This window comes from Panthera leo, chromosome B4, assembly GCF_018350215.1.
Source record: "Panthera leo isolate Ple1 chromosome B4, P.leo_Ple1_pat1.1, whole genome shotgun sequence".
In the NCBI taxonomy this organism is placed as follows: Eukaryota; Metazoa; Chordata; class Mammalia; order Carnivora; family Felidae; genus Panthera; species Panthera leo.
Window position 1 is genome coordinate 25,407,083 of NC_056685.1, and position 20,149 is coordinate 25,427,231.

The 20,149-nt window shown below is 37.7% G+C and overlaps 1 protein-coding gene across 5 annotated transcripts in view; it reads right to left on the reverse strand.

The window, feature by feature from the left end:
* Positions 1 to 5,589: 5,589 nt before the first annotated feature.
* MPP7 (membrane palmitoylated protein 7) overlaps positions 5,590 to 20,149 on the reverse strand; it is a 279,215-nt gene continuing 264,655 nt past the window's right edge. For all 5 annotated transcript variants that reach the window (XM_042945204.1, XM_042945203.1, XM_042945206.1 and 2 more), the window contains exons 14-17: positions 11,847 to 11,940; positions 10,727 to 10,835; positions 9,002 to 9,145; positions 5,590 to 8,507 (exon numbers count right to left, since the gene is read on the reverse strand). In XM_042945204.1, coding sequence (XP_042801138.1) covers positions 8,328 to 8,507; positions 9,002 to 9,145; positions 10,727 to 10,835; positions 11,847 to 11,940 — 527 coding nt within the window. In that variant the 3' untranslated portion in view covers positions 5,590 to 8,327. The remainder of the gene's footprint in view (positions 8,508 to 9,001; positions 9,146 to 10,726; positions 10,836 to 11,846; positions 11,941 to 20,149) is intronic.

Here is a 20,149-nt window from a genome sequence, read left to right on the forward strand (position 1 = left end):
TTGCATCTGCCTGGCTTATTGTTGCCAGTCCTTTTACTTATGCTCTATAGCTTCTCTTTAACATTTACAGTAATTATATTGTTCTGTAACTACAGTTATTCAAATATATTCCTATTTAGATCTTTTCTGTGTTATATATTAATAATTAGAATGCCTAGGGCAGAGTAAAGACTGAACAGATGGAATCTTTGGTATTATTGTTGCCTAATCAAGTTAAAAGATATTATTTTGTTTAAAATGGTAGACTCACAAGCATGATAAATTTGTAAATCCAAAAACATTAGAACAATTTTCTTCAAACTTTAATTTTAAGGTTAAAATTTCATCCATATTATGGGGGAAAAAAGTGGAACCCAAGAAAAATAAAATTTAAATATAGTCTCTTGCTTTGGCCCATCCTATAGTTTCCAGAGATTACTTTCTTCAGATTAAAAAAAAAAAAGTTTATTCACTTATTTTGAGAGAGAGAGAGAAAGTGTGAGCAGGAGAGGGGCAGAGAGAGTGGAGGAGAATCCTGATGTGGGGCTTAAATCCATGAACCGTGAGATCATGACCTGAGCTGGAGTCAGACACTCAACGGACTGAGCCACCCAGGTGCCCCCAGGACACACTATTATAATACCATTGACTATATTCTTTGTGCTGTGCCTTTCATCCCTGCGACCCATACATTCCATAACTAGAAGCTGGTATCTCCCACACCCTCCCCCCTGGCAACCATCAGTTTGTTTTATGTATTTATGGTCTATTACACCTTTTTGTTTATTTTATTCATTTTTTTTAGATTCCATGTAAGTGAAATCAGATTGTATTTGTCTTTGTCTGACTTATTTCACTTAGCATAATACCCTCTAGGTCCATCTGTGTTGTCCAAAGTGACAAAGTATCACTTTATTTTTATGGTTGTGTGTGTGTGTATAGCACATCACCTTTATCCATTCATGTATTGATGGACACTTTAGTTGCTTCTGTACCTTGGCTATTGTAAATAATGCAGTAAACATAGGGGTTTATATATATATGCATCTATATAAATACATATATTTTTCTCAAACCAGTGTTTTCATTTGCATTTGGTAAATACCCATTAGTGGAATTTCTGGATCATATGGTGTTTCTATTTTTAATTTTTTGAGGAATCTCCATACTATTTTCCACCGTGGCTGCACCAATTTACATTCCCGCCAATTGTGCATAAGTGTTCCTTTTTTTCCCCACATCCTCACCAACACTTGTTGTTTCTTATCTTTTTGATTCTGGCCATTCCTACAGATGTAAGGTGTTATCTCATTGTGGTTTTGATTTGTTATTTCTCTGATGATTAGTGATGATGAGCATCTTTTCATGTGTCAGCCATCTGTAAGTCTTCTTTGGAAAAATGTCTATTCAAGTCCTCTGCCCATTTTTTATTGGATTGTTGTGATTTTTTTTTTTTTTTTTGGTGTTTAGTTGTCTAAGTTATTTATGTATTTTGGATATTAACCCCTTATCAGATATATCATTTGCAAATATCTTCTCCCATTTGATAGGTTGCCTTTTTGTTTTGTTGATGGTTTCCTTTACTGTGTAAAAGCTTTTTATTTTTATATAGTCCCAGTAGTTTATTTTTGCTTTTGTTTCCCTTGCCTGAGGAGATGTATCTAGAAAATTGTTGTTAAAACTGATTTCAAATTACTACCTATGTTTTCTTTTAGGAGTTTTATTATTTCATATCTCACATTTAGGTCTTTAATTCAGTTTGAATTTTATTTTTGTGTATAGCTTAAGAAAGTGGTTCAGTTTCACTCTTTTGCATGTGGCTGTCCAATTTTCCCAGCACCATTTGTTGAAGAGACTGTCTTTTCCCCATTGGATATTCTTGCCTCCTTTGTTGCAGATTAATTGGCCATATGAGTGTGAGTATACTTCTGGGCTCTCCAGTTTGTTCTATAAAATCATTTGTTTCTGATCCTGTAAAAAGTGCTGTCGGTATTTTGATAGGGATTACACTGAATCTGTAGATTGCTTTGGATGTATTGGTTCTTTCCATTTGTGTCATCTTTAATCTCTTTCATCCATGTTTTATGGTTTTCCACGTACAGGTCACTCACTCCTTAGTTAAGTTTGTACCGAGGTATTTTCTTCTTTTTGGTGCAATTGCAGATGGAGTTGTTTTCTTAATATCTCTTTCTGCTACTTTGTTATTAGTGTTAAGAAACACAGGTGATTTCTGTGTATTAATTTTGTGTCCCGCGTCTTTATTGAATTCATTGATTATTTCTAATAGTTTTTTGGTGGGGTGCTTAGGGTGTTCTATGTATAGTATTATGTCATCTGCAGATAGTGACCGTTTTACATCTTCTTTAGCAATTTGGATGCCTTTTATTTCTTGTTGTTGTAGCTAGTACTTGTTGAATAAAAGTGGTGAGAGTGGGGGGCACCTGAGTGGCTCAGTCAATTAAGCATCTGACTCCCAATTTCAGCTCAGGTCATGATCTCACAGTTCAGAGCCTGCTTGGGATTCTTTGTCTCTGCCCCTCCCCTGCTCTCTCAAAATAAATATTTTTTTAAAGTACTGAGAATGGACATCCTTATGTTATTCCTAAACCGAGGGGAAAAGCACTTAGTTCTTCACCATTGACTACGATGTGGCTGTAGGTTTTTCATATATGTATGGCCTTATTCATTTTGAGGTATGTTCCCTCTAAACCTACATCACTGAGAGTTTTTTAACATGAATTGAATGTTGAATTGTGTCAAATGCTTTTCCACATTTATTGAGATGATACGATTTTTATGGTTCCAGAGTGCTTTCAAGTTCAATGTGTCACTCCAGGGAATGTGACAGCTGTGCAGAAAAACAGCCTTTGGTAAGTGAAAGTGAATAGTGGGAGTCACCTGAGTTACTCATGGATGCTGTTTACCATTAGGAGTGCTTTCAGCACCAATAGCCCAATAGTGACTTAAGCCATTAGAACACTTATTCTTACCAGCTTTATTAAAATACAGTTGACTTATAGCATTGCATAAGTTTAAGGTGTACAATGTGATAATTTAATACATTTATATATTGTGAGACCACAATAAGGTTGGCTAACACTTCCATCACCTCATATAATTACCTTCTTTTGTGTGTTTGGTGATAAAATGTACTCCTAGCAAGTTTCAAGTACATAATACAGTATCGTTAACTATAGTTGCTGTGTTGATACTACACTTGATTCCCAGAGTTTATTCATCTTATAACTGGAAGTTTGTAGCCTTGACCGTCATCTCCCTATTTCCCTACCCTCCAGCCCCTGGAAACTACCATTTACTTTCTGAGGTTGCCTCCTTTCTGAGGTTAGATTCCATATATAAATGAGAACATACAGTTTTTGCCTTTCTCTGACTTACTCCACTTAGCAAAAGGCCCTCAAAGTCCATCCATGTTGTTGGGAAAGGCAGAATGTCCGTCTTTTTTCTAGCTGAGTAATTTGGGTGTGTGTGCTTCCCCAATTCTTTATCTGTTCCTCTGCTGATGGACCTGTTTCCTTGTCTTGCCTATTCTAAGGCTGCAACGAACGTGGGAGTGCAGATGTCCCTTTGAGACAGTGATTTCTTTCAGATAAATACCTAGAACTGGGATTGCTGGATCATATGGAAGTTCTGTTTTTAATTTTTTGAGGAACCTCCATGCCAAATTCCAGAGTGGCTGTACCAGTTTATATTCCTAACAGTCCATGAGAAGAACCTTTATTGAATATTTAGCAATTCGTGGAATGAGGAGGTCCCAGGATCAGTTCAACAGTTCAATGATGTGACAGATTTAGGATCTTTTCTTTTTCCAAAGGTCATCCTCTATCGATTGGCCTTTATGGTCCATTGTCCCCTGGTTTAAGGTTGGGATTATGGCTGTCAAATTGACAAGCATCACAAAATACCCGAAGTATCCCAAACAGAAAGGATGGGGACAGGGGCATAAAAGATCTTTTGCCTCATGCAGTTGTTTAAATCAGGGGGACAAGTCTTATTCGCAGCTTCTCCAACAGATGTTATAGCTGGAATTGGGTAGCACGACCAGCTCCGATTAATCTCTGCAATATGCAGATTGTCCTGATTCATCACTACGGGCCGGGATTCAGGCAGACTAAACAAAAATTGCACATTATGCTACACAGGTATACTTCTGGTAATAGCCACCTTTTGTGGATTAGCCTGTTCACACAGGCATAGATACATCAAGTTCTGATTAAAGCAACAGTGTTTTGAGAAAATTATAAACTGTATGCGTAAAAAGGATAAACCCTCTCCAAATTACCTAATCTCATGTTTCCAGCTCATGTTTCTGGCTCCAGTTATAGCAACACCAGGCAGCACAGGGCAACGAAAATAGCATGGTCGGAGGAAGGCGGACCCTGACCCTGATTCCACGACTTATCACCTGTCACCTTGGAAAAGGTACTTAAGCCCTGCCCCTCAATTTTCTCAGTTGTAAAAGATGAAGATATTATCTTTCATGTTAAGGGAACTGTGAGGACTAAATGAGATAGTGAATGGAAATCATACAGATGTTTGATGACTAGCAAGTACAATTTGGCAGTTCCTGGGACTGTGTGTAAGACAGCTGTTAGAAAAAATATTTCCTGCCCTCCAGGAGCTTAAGGGTAAGTGGGCAAACATTTGGAAGGGAAGTGTGTTAGAAGAAAGGGCATTAATACAACTAAGGGACATTTCTTTCAAATCGATATAAATTACGTTGCATACCAGTGGCTAAAAATAAAAATTCGTTCACTACCCTACTGAGGATTACTTGATTAGGTCCTGATGTAGCACTTGGAAGTAATGGCTGTTTTCTAAATAATAAAACGGTCATAGAAATTATGAGGAAACTTCCGGCTAATCTGCTAATGGAGCACTGTTTCTATGGGGTGATTATTTATAGAGCTATATTAAAACTGTGTGCTGTGAGAATAATCATTATAAAACAGGAGTTCACAGTTACTAAATACTTCTATCCCAAGTTTTGTTCCAAATACTTTACATGGATCAGCTCTTTCAAGCCCTCAACAATCCCATGAGGTGAGCAGTATGATCATCTCCATTTTTCTGACCAGAAAATGAGGACCAGAGAGGTTACACGACTGTCTCAAGGTTGCAAAGCTGGTCATAGACCAAACCGGAACTGGAACTCAAGGATTCTGGCTCTGGAGCCCATGTTCCTGACAGCTCCACTGTACAGTCTTTGGGTGGAACCAGAGCTGGGATTAGCTGGTTCAGCTGTTGAAGCAAGGACAATACTAATTAGCCTGTCTCTATGAACAGGTGGCAGTTTGTCCTCAGGGACAGCTAAAGAAGAAGGTCTAGTTTTGCTCTACCTGTTCAGGAACAGGATGTGGATAAAGCTTGGATTCCTGATGGGGAGGGGTGGGGGAAGGGATGTTCCCATCACAGATGGGCCCAGATCACCCACCCTCGACCTCTTTAAATGGCTGCACTGTACGGGTAGGAGCAAGACTAGCGAATTCCATCTCTTCAACAGCCTTGTTGAAGCCAATAAATATTTGACTGAAACAAATATGAAGTTTAATTTCAGACATGGCAAGTTCAAACAAAACCTTGATATCAGAGTAGAAAAGAGAATTTGTTCTACCATGGGAAACAGTGTACCAAATACCCAAGTGCAAAAACAACTGTGCAGAAAGAAGACGAGTAACTTGAAGACACTTTATTAAGATCAAAGGTTTTCCATTACATTCATTTATAAATCTTTACTAGTTAAGACGAAAATAAATAATAAAAATCTAGATCTTCGAGAAGCTTTGAATAACAGTTTTTGTAAATCTGTGAAGATTACATGTTTTGTCGATTTTATATTACAATTTAGATACATTCAATCATTATACAATGCCAGGAATGTCAGCCTTACATATATTAACATTTATATGAGGAAGTAAAACAAGGGGGAAGAATATTTCAATTTTACCTTTTTATTTTTAAGCGATTTGATAATCATGGGAGTACAGAATTTCCTTCTTGATCTTGGATTTTAAATCTATGGACTTAAAAATACGAACATTCCTCTTCTCCACTGGTGGCTGACACTCTGTGCTAGGAGCCGGCTGCTCCAAGAACTAGTGCATGAGGACCCCCACACGCATCTCTGTGGGCGTTGGAGGTCTGGGTGCAGACAGAGTCCAGGGCCTTTTGCTACAATTGTCAACAAGCCTGTGGCCCTGCCTAACTCAGTTTTAACCTAAGCTCTAAGCATCCACGTGGCCATATAAATGTCACTTACAACACCATGTAGACTATCTAATAAAAGATTCCTTATCATTTTTAAAAGAACATTGCTTGGCTCTAGTGTGAAAAGGGAGAACGGTCTGGACAGTTAGATTTTTAAATAACACCCCATTGCTACCGACAGCAAAAAGCACTCAGTTTCCATAACATTACACTTACCCTCTACCTCCATGGTAAAGAATGTGGACTGCCTAAATTATTCAGACCACTGCCTAGATAATTACATGTTTCCCATTACTCTTCATACAGGAAGTCTTGATTTATAGGAAATTTTAGTCTGTGTTCAAAGAGGAATATATTCTACCCAAACTCTCTACGTAAGACTTGTATTTTCTTAGAGCAGCCATATAACTTTACGGCTTTAGCATCAGATCTGGGGACCCTTTTCCCCGCTATCTTAAAAAACTAAATTGTTTGCTATTTAGTTAATAAACATAGAACTCACTATTTGGATCATGTTAAGTAACATTTAGTCTGATTAGTGTGTGTATCAAGGCTATTGCAGTAGAGTTTTTGTCTCTGTTTCTAATGTGAAATCTGACCTGTCTGAAGGAAATCCAGTGGATAATGTTATGTCAAATGTGCCGTGCACATAGAACACGCTTGTGAGTCTGTGTATGAACAAAGGTCAAATATTTACATGGAATGTTGACCCTGACTTATACAACTATTTTAAGTTACGACATCTTTACATACAATTTACTTTACGAATAGCTCCATTTGATAATTAAAAAAATATGCCTTTCAAATATTTCATAAATATATAAAATTTCACTACATTCTATTTTTCTTTGAACATGACATCTAAACTCTCTTTACAAATCAACAAACAAAATATTTTCTGTTTGGAAGTTACAGATGCAGTGAGTTTTGATTGGCCGGGTCTTACTGCAGGCAAGAATGACATGACATGTTCTCTTATACAACTTATGGTCATTTTACGGTCTTGAGCTACGTGAATTGTTTGAAGTTCAGTAGTAACCAAGAAAAATGAGAGCCCATCTAAATATTTACAATACAAGAGTCTGTCTTAAAAGTCTAGAAAAATGGCAAGATTAGGACGGTATCTGACCAGTGTTAAGAATTATTTTGATGATGCCGAGGTAAGTTAACATTACATGAAAAGTTTTCTAAAATATGTCTTAGTGCAATTTAAATATATGATCAATTGCACAGGTGAAAAATCATCACATTTTTAACTGTATCAGTTAAAACATCTACTTTTAGATGTAATGTAAAACATCTACTTTTAGAATAGGTATCACATTCTTACAATTTATTGGGAAAATCCAAAGCCAGCTAGAATCACCTCTTTGGTGACTCTAGAACTCCTGTTTGAGGATTGACAAATAAAAACGTCCTTTATAATCGTTACTTGCCCCAAGATATTACCATCCTGATAAAGATTAATACCATAAGGAAAGGCTTTTAGTTACGGATATAATCATTTTTAAAAGTCCATCTTCCCTTCTTAAACATTTGAGTCACTGATATGTAGTCATAAAAAGGCCTTCTCAAGCTATAACACGAAGGCCACTGTGAATATATTGTATATATGTAAGAAAAAGGTTGCACTTTAAAATAATAAGGGGATGCCTTACTGTTAGCCTGGGTAAATCTATAATGACCCATCCAAAGAAGAGCAAAGATGTCCTGTTTCTTTGGAGCTTTTCAAGGCTGCTAACTTAATACCTTCAACTGCTAACCCACAAACTTGATGGCAGGGCCCACGTCTGAAGCACTGAACTCCAATATCTATTCTCTAGCTATTTCTCTCTAAAACGTCCAACCTCATCTTGGAGCTAGAACTGAATGTTAAAGACAATCAGAAGGTTCAAAGCTCTGCTCAGAATACGGTACTGTGCGGATTTTGATTTTGGATCTTATACTCAAATATTGTGTTTGAAATAAGGCTGTAAAAAGATACAAACCAAACCAGCATTCAGTTTTAACCAAGATTGCACATCTACAACAGTGATATAGATTAAAAAAAAACCCTACCACCAAAATGGTAACTGATTCCATCATGCACTCTACAGAAAAGATGCTCATGGGACCTCCCTTAGTTATGAATGTAACCAGCTCACTGGAACCCAGTGGGTTTCTGTCTCTAACTTGTCAAAAGTTGTCTTTAGCTCATTGAATGCCACGGTGAGGTCATCATTTACTATAATTTTGTCAAAAAGATGGCCATATTGACTTTCCATTATCTGTGCAGATTTAATCATTTCCTGAAAGTCGTCTTCCTACAAGGAAGTAAAAAAAAAAAAAAAAAAGATTAACCAGGCAATTACATCACTTTACACGGATGCAAACATTTCCACAACTGGTTTACTGAATGCTATTCTGTGTTCATTCTTTCATCTCAGCCACAAATGAAAATGACCCTCTTGAACGACAAGTTCTTCAGAGGTCATAGCTTCTAATACTCTCTCTCTGATCTGTTTGTAACTAAACTGCTCTGACAGAGTCAAAATTCCCACCTTTCCCAAAATTCGGGATTGTCAGTCACTAACTTATCATTACAGGGATGTTTTGCTCAATAGAACATAAAGATCTATTCATAGAAGCACAAAAAAGCCATTACAGTACAATCACTCAAATGTATGTGCCTGGATACAATCTATCTTTTATCGGTTTTTGGATCACACTGTCTACTACATCTTCCAAAGGCAGTGGCTACTGCACGTAGGATTTTGAGCAGCACTTATGTCTTCTTACTAAGCATCATCGTACTTACCGTAAAGGGCTTTGCAGCACCCTGGTCATCTCTGCTTGAGATAATCTTTGCATTTTTCCTTGTCTCCCTCAAACGCTCTATTGATGGAGGCTTTATAAATATCACGTAGGGCTTAAATTCTAGGGTCCTTAAGTGTTTCACTGTCTGCAAGGAAGAAAAGCAGTTTTCTTACATTTCTTCATAATGTCATGAGTGAATTTTACAGTCAAACTGAAGTTTCTTTCAAAGGAGGAAATTCCTTAAAATTATCTAATTCAGGCCAGTAGCTCTTTCAATATATTATTCAATTAGTTGTTGACAATAAATATTAATATCAATAAATTATATATGAATATATGTTAATGATATTAGTAAGTAATATAGAATGTTGAATAAATTATTAATTAATGAATATCAGTATTAATGAATACCCCTGAAAAGATGTCAGAGCACAGAACTTGCCTTTTAAAATGTTTCGAAATGTCATAATACTGAACAGAAGCAGCTAAAAATATCATAAAACTGGTTTTTAAATCAAATACTTAGAAGATGCCGTTGAGTTAAAAAGCTGTCTGCACATGAAAGTCTTCCAAACATCCCATGTAAGCCTTTTCCTGATCTCACACGAGTTCTCCTTTTGTCCTTCTGTCCTTCGGAGTGTCCTAAAAGGGCAAGCTTCCTGCTCTCCATGAAGCTTGTCAACACTTCCCCGTCAATATTTTATATTATTTACACTACGCTTCTGAGGACTCATCTGCAGTCAAGGGGGATTGGTAAAGGGGTGGGAGTTAAGGGATACTCTTGAGCCATAGTCAGAGCCTCCCTAGAATGTGAATACAAATCACAAACTCCCCTGAGGAGTTAGGCAGACAGGTTATGTGGGGTGGGGGTGGGGAGAGATGGGCTGTACGGCTGGTGAGGCTCTGTGGACATACTGCTGGAACCACGCTGAGGGATTTGGACACAACCAGAGCCAGGGCACCGGCAGAGAGGGGTTGTATAAGCAGAAGCATCCTATTCCTCACCGGCGCCCAAGTTAAGGAGTCAATCACCCTACTGATTCTTGGGACTCTTTTTACTTCAGACTCATCTTCCTGAAGAGAAGCCAAGGGCTTCTCTGGGTCATTATGGCTCTTGGAGGTTGTGCACCCTAAGGTGTACCCATCAGTGAAGTGAGAATCTGTGATCCCTGGGCAACAAGGAAGATGCTACGGGTTGGATCTCTGCTGGAGGATATGTGGTTCGACAAGAACTGAATGGCTTCATCCACTGGCACCCTCAGTCCAAAGTGTTCACAAGCGTTCCCAGGATGCTGGCAAAGATCTCCCTGACAGCTGCGAGCACGGTCTCGTTCAGTATAATTCCTGTGAGACGCCCCACAGCTCTACGTGGGGGGCTTACACTTCTAGGATATGTATAGAGTCAAACTCAAAGAAAGAGGGCCAAGAACCAAAATGTCCATTGTAAAAATTGCAAACACTTATAATAATACATGATACTTAAGAATACAGTATACTTGGGGTGTGCCTGGGTGGCTCAGTCGGTTGAGCGTCTGACTTCAGCTCAGGTCATGATCTCGCAGTTCATGAGTTCAAGCCCTGCATCAGGCTCTGTGCTGACAGCTCAGAGCCTGGAGCCTGCTTCAGATTCTGTCTCTCTCCCTCTCAATCTGCACTAGCCCTGCCCACCTCTCTCATGCTCTCTCTCTCAAAAATAAACATTAAAAACAGTTCGTTGTTCACTTACGTGAGGCTGCACGTCCAACAAACAAACTTTGTTTTTCGCCAGGACAGAACGAACTGAGTCAATACTTGTGCCGTAGTAATTGTTTTTATATTCCCCATATTCAATAAACCTGTAGGAAATCGGACATGTGTCAGAGCCATTTGCGAATTAATTATACACATAAGTGGAAAGACATAATTCATATATATAAACGATATTCTTGCTGAACATGTAATTTTCTTTTACTGTGTTCAATAAAATAAATAGGGCCAAGTACTCCAGAATGTCAATTTAAAAAAATCTTTTATTTTACATTTTCACATCAGTAACACTTGCTTGTATTACACTGAAACAGAAAAAAGTACTTTAGTCCACCAGTACTCTGTTTGCCATCACCTCTTTTTCAGAACTAATGCAATGCAATAAAACAGTGAATAAACCAAACAATAGAAACTACTGAAATTTCACCACGCGCTACGGAATAACCAAGCTCAGCTTTAGAACTACAGCGGGAACTGGTTGGTGGCTAATGGAACCAGGGCAGCCGATTATGTGCTATAAAAACACAATTGCCGTGCCAAACGTGGAAAAAAAGCATTTTGATGTTTCAATAAAATCCCCAAATCCTACATTAAAACACACATTGCTCCCCAACACCCTCCATTATCCATGCTTAAGCAAATGGAAGACCTGGGGAGGTGGAGGAAGCCGAGCTGGCCAGGGCATTTAGTACAAGCAAGGCGATTAACATTATTTTAATTTTTTTTTTGAAGAGTCAGTGAGGGAGAGAAGTGTGTGTGGAGGAGAGTGTGGACGTAGGGATCTATGACATAGCTGTTAGTTTTCTGAAATAAAATTCTATTCACATATGTTAAGATTCAATTAGTTGAGGTCACAATAACATACTAGGAACATTCCCTCATTTTTCAAAATAATTACTACACGCTTAACTCACCACAAACACAGAAGCTCTAGGTTATTAAAAAATTACAGGTGAAGATTGGTAACAAGTGTTATCACCTTCTTATCAGTTTCAAATATTATAAAACTGAAAATATATTTCAAATGGCTCAGTTGCCTAAAACTGGACACGTAGGCACATGCTTAAAAACAATGGTCACACAAAAAAACTTCCACATACTTGTTATTTTGTACATCTGTCTCAAACAAATGCTTGGAAATGAAAATATATTCCACACCGTCACTCTCCTGGCTTCTTCTTGCTCTGGTAGTGTCTGTGATTTAATTAAAAAGAGTTTACAAAAGTCTGTATCAACCATCCTGAGGAACATACTGAAAAAGAAATCATCATGTATTAAAAGTGCTTTTTCATAAACCAGACTTAAAAACTCACAAGAAAGCCAATTAGCCAATAAAGTGTCATTAATTCAGAATTTCCATCGATATAAAAACATATTGAAGATCGATTCAAAATTAAACTGCATTGTGTCTGTGCTATTCATTATCTTGAAGGTGCTCTAATATGTTAATTACATAAAAAGTTATCTTAACCCTCGAGGAAAAACTCGTTTCTTTCGCAGATAATATGCTTATTATCATACTTATTATCATATTCACTGAAGCAAGTCTAACGCCCACTAGGTTGTAAGGTAAACTCTGAAATGACTTTACTCTTCTACACACAGCAGATAGGGAGGATGCCATCAATAACTGAACGAAGTCAAAGATCTCCAGGTGCCATTCATTCCTCCTTTGCAAAAGTATAAACACCTTCTTAGAATACTACTGAACCCCCAAACATTCAGTAATTTTACCTATTTGCTACTAAATTATAATGGAGGAGAAAACACAAGGACTAATTTTAAAACGAGAACCAAACCTAAGGAGTTGCAGTGCCGATATGGCACGTGAAAGACTGACTACGGCCCATCTTTCCTACTGATTACAACTAAAAACTCTGCGCCCAAGACAAACTATCTGAGCACTTTATTTTTTATTATTATTTAAAAATGTTTATTCATTTTTGAGAGACAGAGACAGCCCACAAGTGGGACAGGGGCAGAGAGAGATAGGGAGACACCGATTCCGAAGCAGGCTCCAGGCTCTGAGCTGTCAGCACAGAGTGCGACATGGGGCTCGAACCCCTGAACCGTGAGTTCAGAACCTGAGCCGAAGTTGGATGCTTATCTGACTGAGCCACCCAGGCGCCCCCCCCTCCCCCCCCCCAGCACTTTTAAAATAAATAAAGCAGGTTGTGTCGGGAAATCAACAGGCATGGGGCAGAGTTTTAACTTTTATTTCCTCTTTGTTTTGCCCTGAGGGTGGGAACAGTCACAGAGCATCATGGTGTTATGTGTGACTTAATTGCAGAGTAGGAGCCGTTATTAAAAAACAAAAAAGTCCTTAAAAACTGAAGTGTGTGGAGGTAATCCAGGAAGATTGGAGGAGATATTCTAATCCTGAGTAGGAAGGAATACTAGCTGAAGAAGAAACCCTGAGCTATACACATGCAGTTTGGACTCCAGCTAACATAGCAACATTTTACAACAGAGTTTAGGACACAGAAGTGTCAGCCTAACCCCTCAATAACAGCAGCACAGAACACATCCAAACCAACATAGAAAAGGCTTATTAGAAAACTGAGCTGAGATGTGAACTCTGTACACCAGTATCAGACTCCCCCGAACTACATGTGACAGAGATGACCCAAACCAGTGTAGCAAGAGGTTTAGAGAACTGAACTGAGGGGCACCTGCGTGGCTCAGTCGGTTGAGCGTCCGACTTCGGCTCAGGTCATGATCTCGCGGCTCGTGAGTTCAAGCCCCGCGTCAGGCTCTGTGCTGACAGCTCAGAGCCTGGAGCCTGTTTCAGATTCTGTGTCTCCCTCTCTCTCTCTGACCCTCCCCCATTCATGCTCTGTCTCTGTCTCAAAAATAAATAAACGTTAAAAAAAAAAATTAAAAGAGAACTGAACTGAGATTTAAACCACGACTCACAATGAGACAGAACTTATAGTCTAAACATAAAATGCTTGATTACTTGCTAAAGTAAAAACATTCTCCAGAATGTTGATTCCCCTATATAGTCTGCTTGCTTTGCTCATTTTCAAAGTGCTCAGACAGTTGTCCTGGGGCCAGAGTTTTTAGTTGTAATCAGCAGGAAGGATGGGCTGCTTGCCATATTCGCACTGCAACTCCTCAGGTTTTTTTGTTTTTGTTTTTGTTTACATTTATTTATTTTGAGAGAGAGAGAGCATGTGAGCAGGAGAGGGGCAGAGAGAGGGAGAAAGAGAATCCAAAGCAGGCTCCATGCTGTTAGTGCAGAGTTCGATGTGGGGGTCGATCACATGAACCATGAGATCATGACCTGAGCTGAAATCAAGAGTCAGATGTTTGACTGAGCCACCCAGGAGCCCATTTGTTTCTAAAGTTAATCCTGTATTTTCTGTTCCATTATAAGCAGGACCTAGAGTTGATACAACATTGCATTCATAATATCCAGAATGCAATTAGGGGCGCCTGGGTGGCTCAGTCGGTTAAGTGTCAGACTTTGGTTCAGGTCATGATCTCGCAGTTCGTGAGTTCAAGCCCCGCGTCGGGCTCTGTGCTGACAGCTTAGAGCCTGGAGGCTGCCTCAGATTCTGTGTCTCTCTCTCTCTCTTTGCCCCTCCCCCAGTCAGTCTCTCTCTCTCTCTCTCTCTCTCTCTCTTCTCAAAAATAAAGATTAAAAAAACTTAAAAGAAATTATTCAACATACAAAAAACACACATAAAATAGGACCAGTTCTCAAGGGGAAAATGATAGATGGCAACTCTGAATGAACAAGAAGTTAACTAGGACTATCAAGCAAAGAATAAGGCAACTATTACAACTGTGTTTTATAAGGTAAAGGACAATACACCTGAAATGAACGAAGATATGCATTCTTAGAGAAATGTAAACTATAAAGAAGAACCAAGTGGAAATTTTGGAACTGAAATATACAATATCTAACAGAAACAAATCACTAAGTGGGCTCAGCAGCAGAATGGAGATGACAGAGAAAAAAACCAGTGAACTTGAAGTAGGTCAATAGAAATTATAAAATCTGAGCAACGAAGAAAAAAAGACTGAAAAGATATAAATGGAGCCCCAGGGACCTGTATAACGTATGTGTAATCCGGATGCCAGAAGGAGATGAAAAAGAGATTGAGGCAAAAAAAAAAAAATGTATTTGAAGAAATAACAGCCAAAAACTGCTAAAATTTGGTGAAGACATAATGTTTACAAATTCCCAAAGTTTCAACAAATCTCAAATAGGATAAGTTCAGAGAAAAATCATGCCTAGACACTAAAACCAAAATACTAACAGCCAAAGATACAGAAAAACATTTTGAAAGCATCTAGAAAAATCCAATACAGTACATGTGAGGAATACTGATTCCAGATTTATTGTATTATTATAAATCATAAAAACAAGAACTCAATGAAATAATATCTACACTTAAGGTACTGAAAGAAAAGAATTTCACCCAAAATATCCTTCAGGAGAAAAAGGCAAAATAAACACCTTGTTAGAAGAGAAACCAAGAAAATTTATCAGCAGATGTGTTCTAAAAGAATATTCAAGGAAGGTTTTAGGCTAAAAGGAAATGTTAAGAAGGAAATTTATATCTTCAAGGAATGAAGAGCAACAGAAAGAATGGTTGAATAGAAATAGAAGTTTGCTTTTTTCCTCTTAAGTTCCTTAAAATATATATTAAAATATATTTATATATGTATATATTATATATACATATACAACTGATTTAAAAGTTTTAATATTATCTGGTAGAGTTTCCAATGTATGCAAACATGATATATTTGTCAGTTACCACAAAAAGGACTATATAATTGAAAGGTTTCTATATTTTATGTGAAATGGCATGAAGATCACTCTGAATGATTAGGTATAAGCATGTTGTAATCCCTACAGCAACCAGTAACAAGTAATACAAAGACATATAAGCAGAGAGCAAATAGGTAAACTGAAATGGAACGTTAAAAACCATTCTAATAATAATAATAATAATAATAATAATAATAATAATAATAAATAACAGTAGAAAATAAAAAGCAGAAGGCAAAGGATAAACAGAAAAACAATAAAATAGTAGCTTAAATGTAATCATTTTCATAATTCGGGAAATGTTAATTGGTTTGTATACTCCAATCAAAAGGCAGAGATAGAAAGGGTGAAAAAGACCCTAGTACATGCTGTCTATTAAGTCTGTAAGAAAGACACATTCACTACAAAGACACAGATAAGTTGAAAGTGAGCAGATGGAAGATAGTACATATACCATGTAAACAGTAAGCATAAGGCAGCTGAAGTGGCTACTTTAATACCAGATAAAAGAGATTCCAAGAAAAAGAGTATTACCAGAGATAAAGAAGAACACTTCATAATGATAAAAGAGAAAATTATGAGGATTATAAACTTGTACACACATAATAACAAAACTTTAAAATACATGATGCAAAAAGTGGCTGAGTTAAATGAAGAAATGGGCAATTTCACAACCAGAATAAGAGATTTTAATGCCTCTCAACAGCTGATAGAACTAGACAAAATATCAGTAAGACACAGGTGACCGAAACACTACCACCAACCTTTGGAGCCTAATTAATACCTATGTAACACTACATCCAATACATGCAGAATACACATTCTTTTCAGGTGTACATGGTGCGTTTGTCAAAAGGAAGATCATATGCTGGTCCAATAACAAGTCCCAACAGATTTAAAAGAACCCAAATCATAAAAGAGTAAATTCTCTAGCCATAACATAATTAAAAACCAGTAATAAGATATCTAGGAAAATCTCAAATATCTGAAAATTAAATAACACACTTCTAAATAAAGATTCAAAGATGAAATAAATACTGTGAAGGACATAACAAGGAATATACAACCTATTACAGTTACAGGATGGAACATGGTGCAAAGCAGGAAACTTATACCTTTAAATGCTTATATTAGAAAAGAAGATCTAAACTCTATGACTGAAAGTTCATCTTAAAATATGCTAGAAAGAGGGGCACCTCAGTGGCTCAGTAGGTAAAGCATCTGACTCTGGGTTTCAGCTCAGGTCATGAATCTCACTTTCATGAGTTCGAGCCCCACATCAGACTCTGCGCTGACAGTACAGAGCTTGCTTGGGATCCTGTCTCTCCCTCTCTCTCTGCCCTGCCCCCACTCCTGCGGTCTCTCTCAAAATAAATAAATAAAATTTTAAGATGTTGCTACAAAGAAAACATCACAGTACACCCAAACCAAGGAGAAGAGAATAATAACAGAAATTAATACAAAAAAAAAAAAAGACAATAAAGAAAAACAACAAAATTTAAAAACCTAATTACAGTGATCAAGAAAAAGAGAACAGGGATGCCTGGGGGAATCAGTCTTTCTCTCATGTTTTCTCTCTCTTTCTCAACATAAATAAACAAAGATCTTTCTTTTAAAAAAAGAAAAACAAAGATCACCAATATAAAAAATGAAAAATGAGTTATTATCAGAGATCCTATGGACACTAAAAAGGATTAGAGAATATTATGCATTACTTTATGCCAACATATTTGATAATTTAGATGAAACAGATACATTTCTTGAAAAGTATAAAGAATCAAAATTGAAACAAGAGGAGGCAAAATATCTGAATAGCCTGTCAAATAAATCAAATCTATTTTTTAAAACCTTCCCCCAAAGAAAATTCCAGGCCTAGATGGCTAATGAAGTCTATCCACCATTTAAGAATGAAATAACACAAATCTTACATCAACATATTTTTGCATAAAGAGGAATCACTGCTTAATTCATTTTATGATATTAGTACAAACTAATTGCACAACCTATCAAAGACATTAGAAAACATTACAGACCAACCTCCATCAAAAGTTTAGATGCAAAAGTCCTCAACAAAATTATTAGCAAGTTAAATTCAGCAATATATTTGTTAAAAAGATAAGAGATCATAACCAAGTAGAGTTTATCTCGTGAATAAAAAGTTGGCTGAACGTTTGGAAATCAATGGAATTCACCATATTAACAGAATGAAGGATAATACACGATCCTTTCAATGTATCTAGAAAAATCATCAGAAAAAAATTCAGTGGCCATTCATGACAAAAAGCATCTGCAAACTAGGATTCACAGGGAATGCCCTCAAATAAATAAAGGGCATTGATGAGTAAACATCACACTTAATGGTGAAAAAGGGAGTTGTTTTCCCTTGAGATCAGGAACAAGGCAAGTCTGCTAAGTAACAACGTAAAATATAACTTGAAATGGATCAAGACCTAAGTGTAAAATGTAAAATTATAAAACTTCTAGAAAAAGCAGAGTGTCTTTGTGACCCTGAGACATAAAAGATTTTTAGATAGAACATAAGCACAAAACATGATAAGTGAGACTTTGTCAAAATTACAAACTTTTGGTCTTTGTAAAACACCAGTAGAAAATGAAAAGTTAACCCACAGACTGGAAGGAATAGGTGTATAACTTATTTATCATATAAAGGACATGTATCCAGAATATATAAAGAATTCCCAAAACTCAATGAGACAATGCAATTTTTTACACGTCTATTTATTTCCAGAGAGCACACAAGCAGGGGAGGGGCAGAGAGAGAGAGAGAGAGAATCACAAGCAGCCTCTGTGCTGTCAGTGCAGAGCCCAACGTGGGGCTCGATGTCATGAACTGTGAGACTGTGACCTCAGCTGAAATTAAGAGACTCACGCTTAACCGACTGAGGCCCTCTGACAATGCATTTTTTTTTTTTAATGGCAAACTATTTGAATAGGCATTTTGCCAAAGGTGCATAAATGACTGGGTCCACAACATGACACTCAATATCATTAGTTATCAATTAAATGCAAATTGAAGTACAATGAAATAGCATTACACACATACAAGCATACCTCGTTTTACTGTGCTTTATTTTGCTTCACAGATATTTTTTTTTTCTTTTAAACAAACTGAAGGTTTGTGGCAACCCTGTGTCAAGCATCAGCATCATTTTTCCAACAGCATTTGCTCACTTTGTGTCTCTGTCACATTTTGGTAATTCTCACGATAGTTCCAACTTTTTCATTATTATATCTGTTATGGTAACCAGTGATCTTTGACGTTACTATTGCAGTTGTTCTGGAGTGCCATGAACTGTGCCCACATAAGATGGTGAGCTTAATCAACAAACGGTGTGTGTGTTCTGGCTGCTCCACTGACTGCCCATTGCCTGATCTCTCCCCGTCTCCTCGGGCCTCCCTATTCCCTGAGACACAACAATATTGAAATTAGGCCAATGAATAACTCTACAATCGCCTCTAAGTGTTCAAGTGCAAGGAAGAGCTGTACGGCTCCTGCTTTCAGTCAAAAGCTAGACACGATTAAGCCTAGGGAGGAAGGCACGTGGAAAGCTGAGACAGACTGAAAGCTAGGCCTCTTGCACCGAAGAGTCAAGTTGTGAATGCAAAAGAAAAATTCTTGAAGGAAATGAAAAGTGCTACTCCAGTGAATGCACGTGAATTGGCCTTATTGCTGACCTGGAGAGAAGAGCCAACCAGCCACAACAGTCCTGTAAGCCCAAGCCCGACTCCCTTCAATTCTACGAAGGCAGCGAGAGGGGAGGAAGCTGCAGAAGGAAAGTGTGAAGCCAGCAGAGGTTGTCCCTGACGTTTAAGGAAACAAGTCATCTCTGTCACAGAAAAGTGCAGGGTGAAGCAGCAGATGCTGATGTAGAAGCTGCAGCAAGTTACCCAGAAGACCCAGCTGAGATAGATCATTAATGAAGGTGCCTACACCAAGTGGATTTTCACTGTAAATCAAACAGCCTTATACTGGAAGAAGGTGCCATCTAGGCTTTCACAGCTAGAGAGGAGAAGTCAATGCCTGGCTCCAGAGCTCTAAAGGACAGTCTACCTCGTTAGGGGTGAATGTCATCGATGGCTTTAAAGCTGAAGCCAGTGTTCACTGGCTGTTCTGAAAATCCCAACGCCCTTAAGAATTATGGAAAATGTACTCTGCCTGTGCTCTATAAATGGAACAACAAAGCCTGTTTATCAGCACCTCTGTTTCCAACATGGTTTACTGGATGTTTTAAGCCCACTGTTCAAAGCTAGTGCTCAGATTCTTTCTGAAATACTACGAAAGCACCTTGTCACCAAGAGCTCGGATGGAGATGTAAAACAAGACTAATGTTGTTTTCAAGCCTGCTAACACAACATCCATTCTGCAGTCCATGGATCAAGGAGTAATTCTGACTTTCAATTCTTACTAAGAAGTACATTTTTGTAAGGCTATGGCTGCCATAGATAGTGACTTCTCTGACGGATTTGGGCAAAATAAATTGAAAACCGAATTATGGAAAGATAACTTTCTGGAAAGAGTTCACACTAGATGCTGTTAAGAACATTTGTGATTCGTGGGACGAGATCAAAATATCAACGTTAACAGTTTGGAAGAAG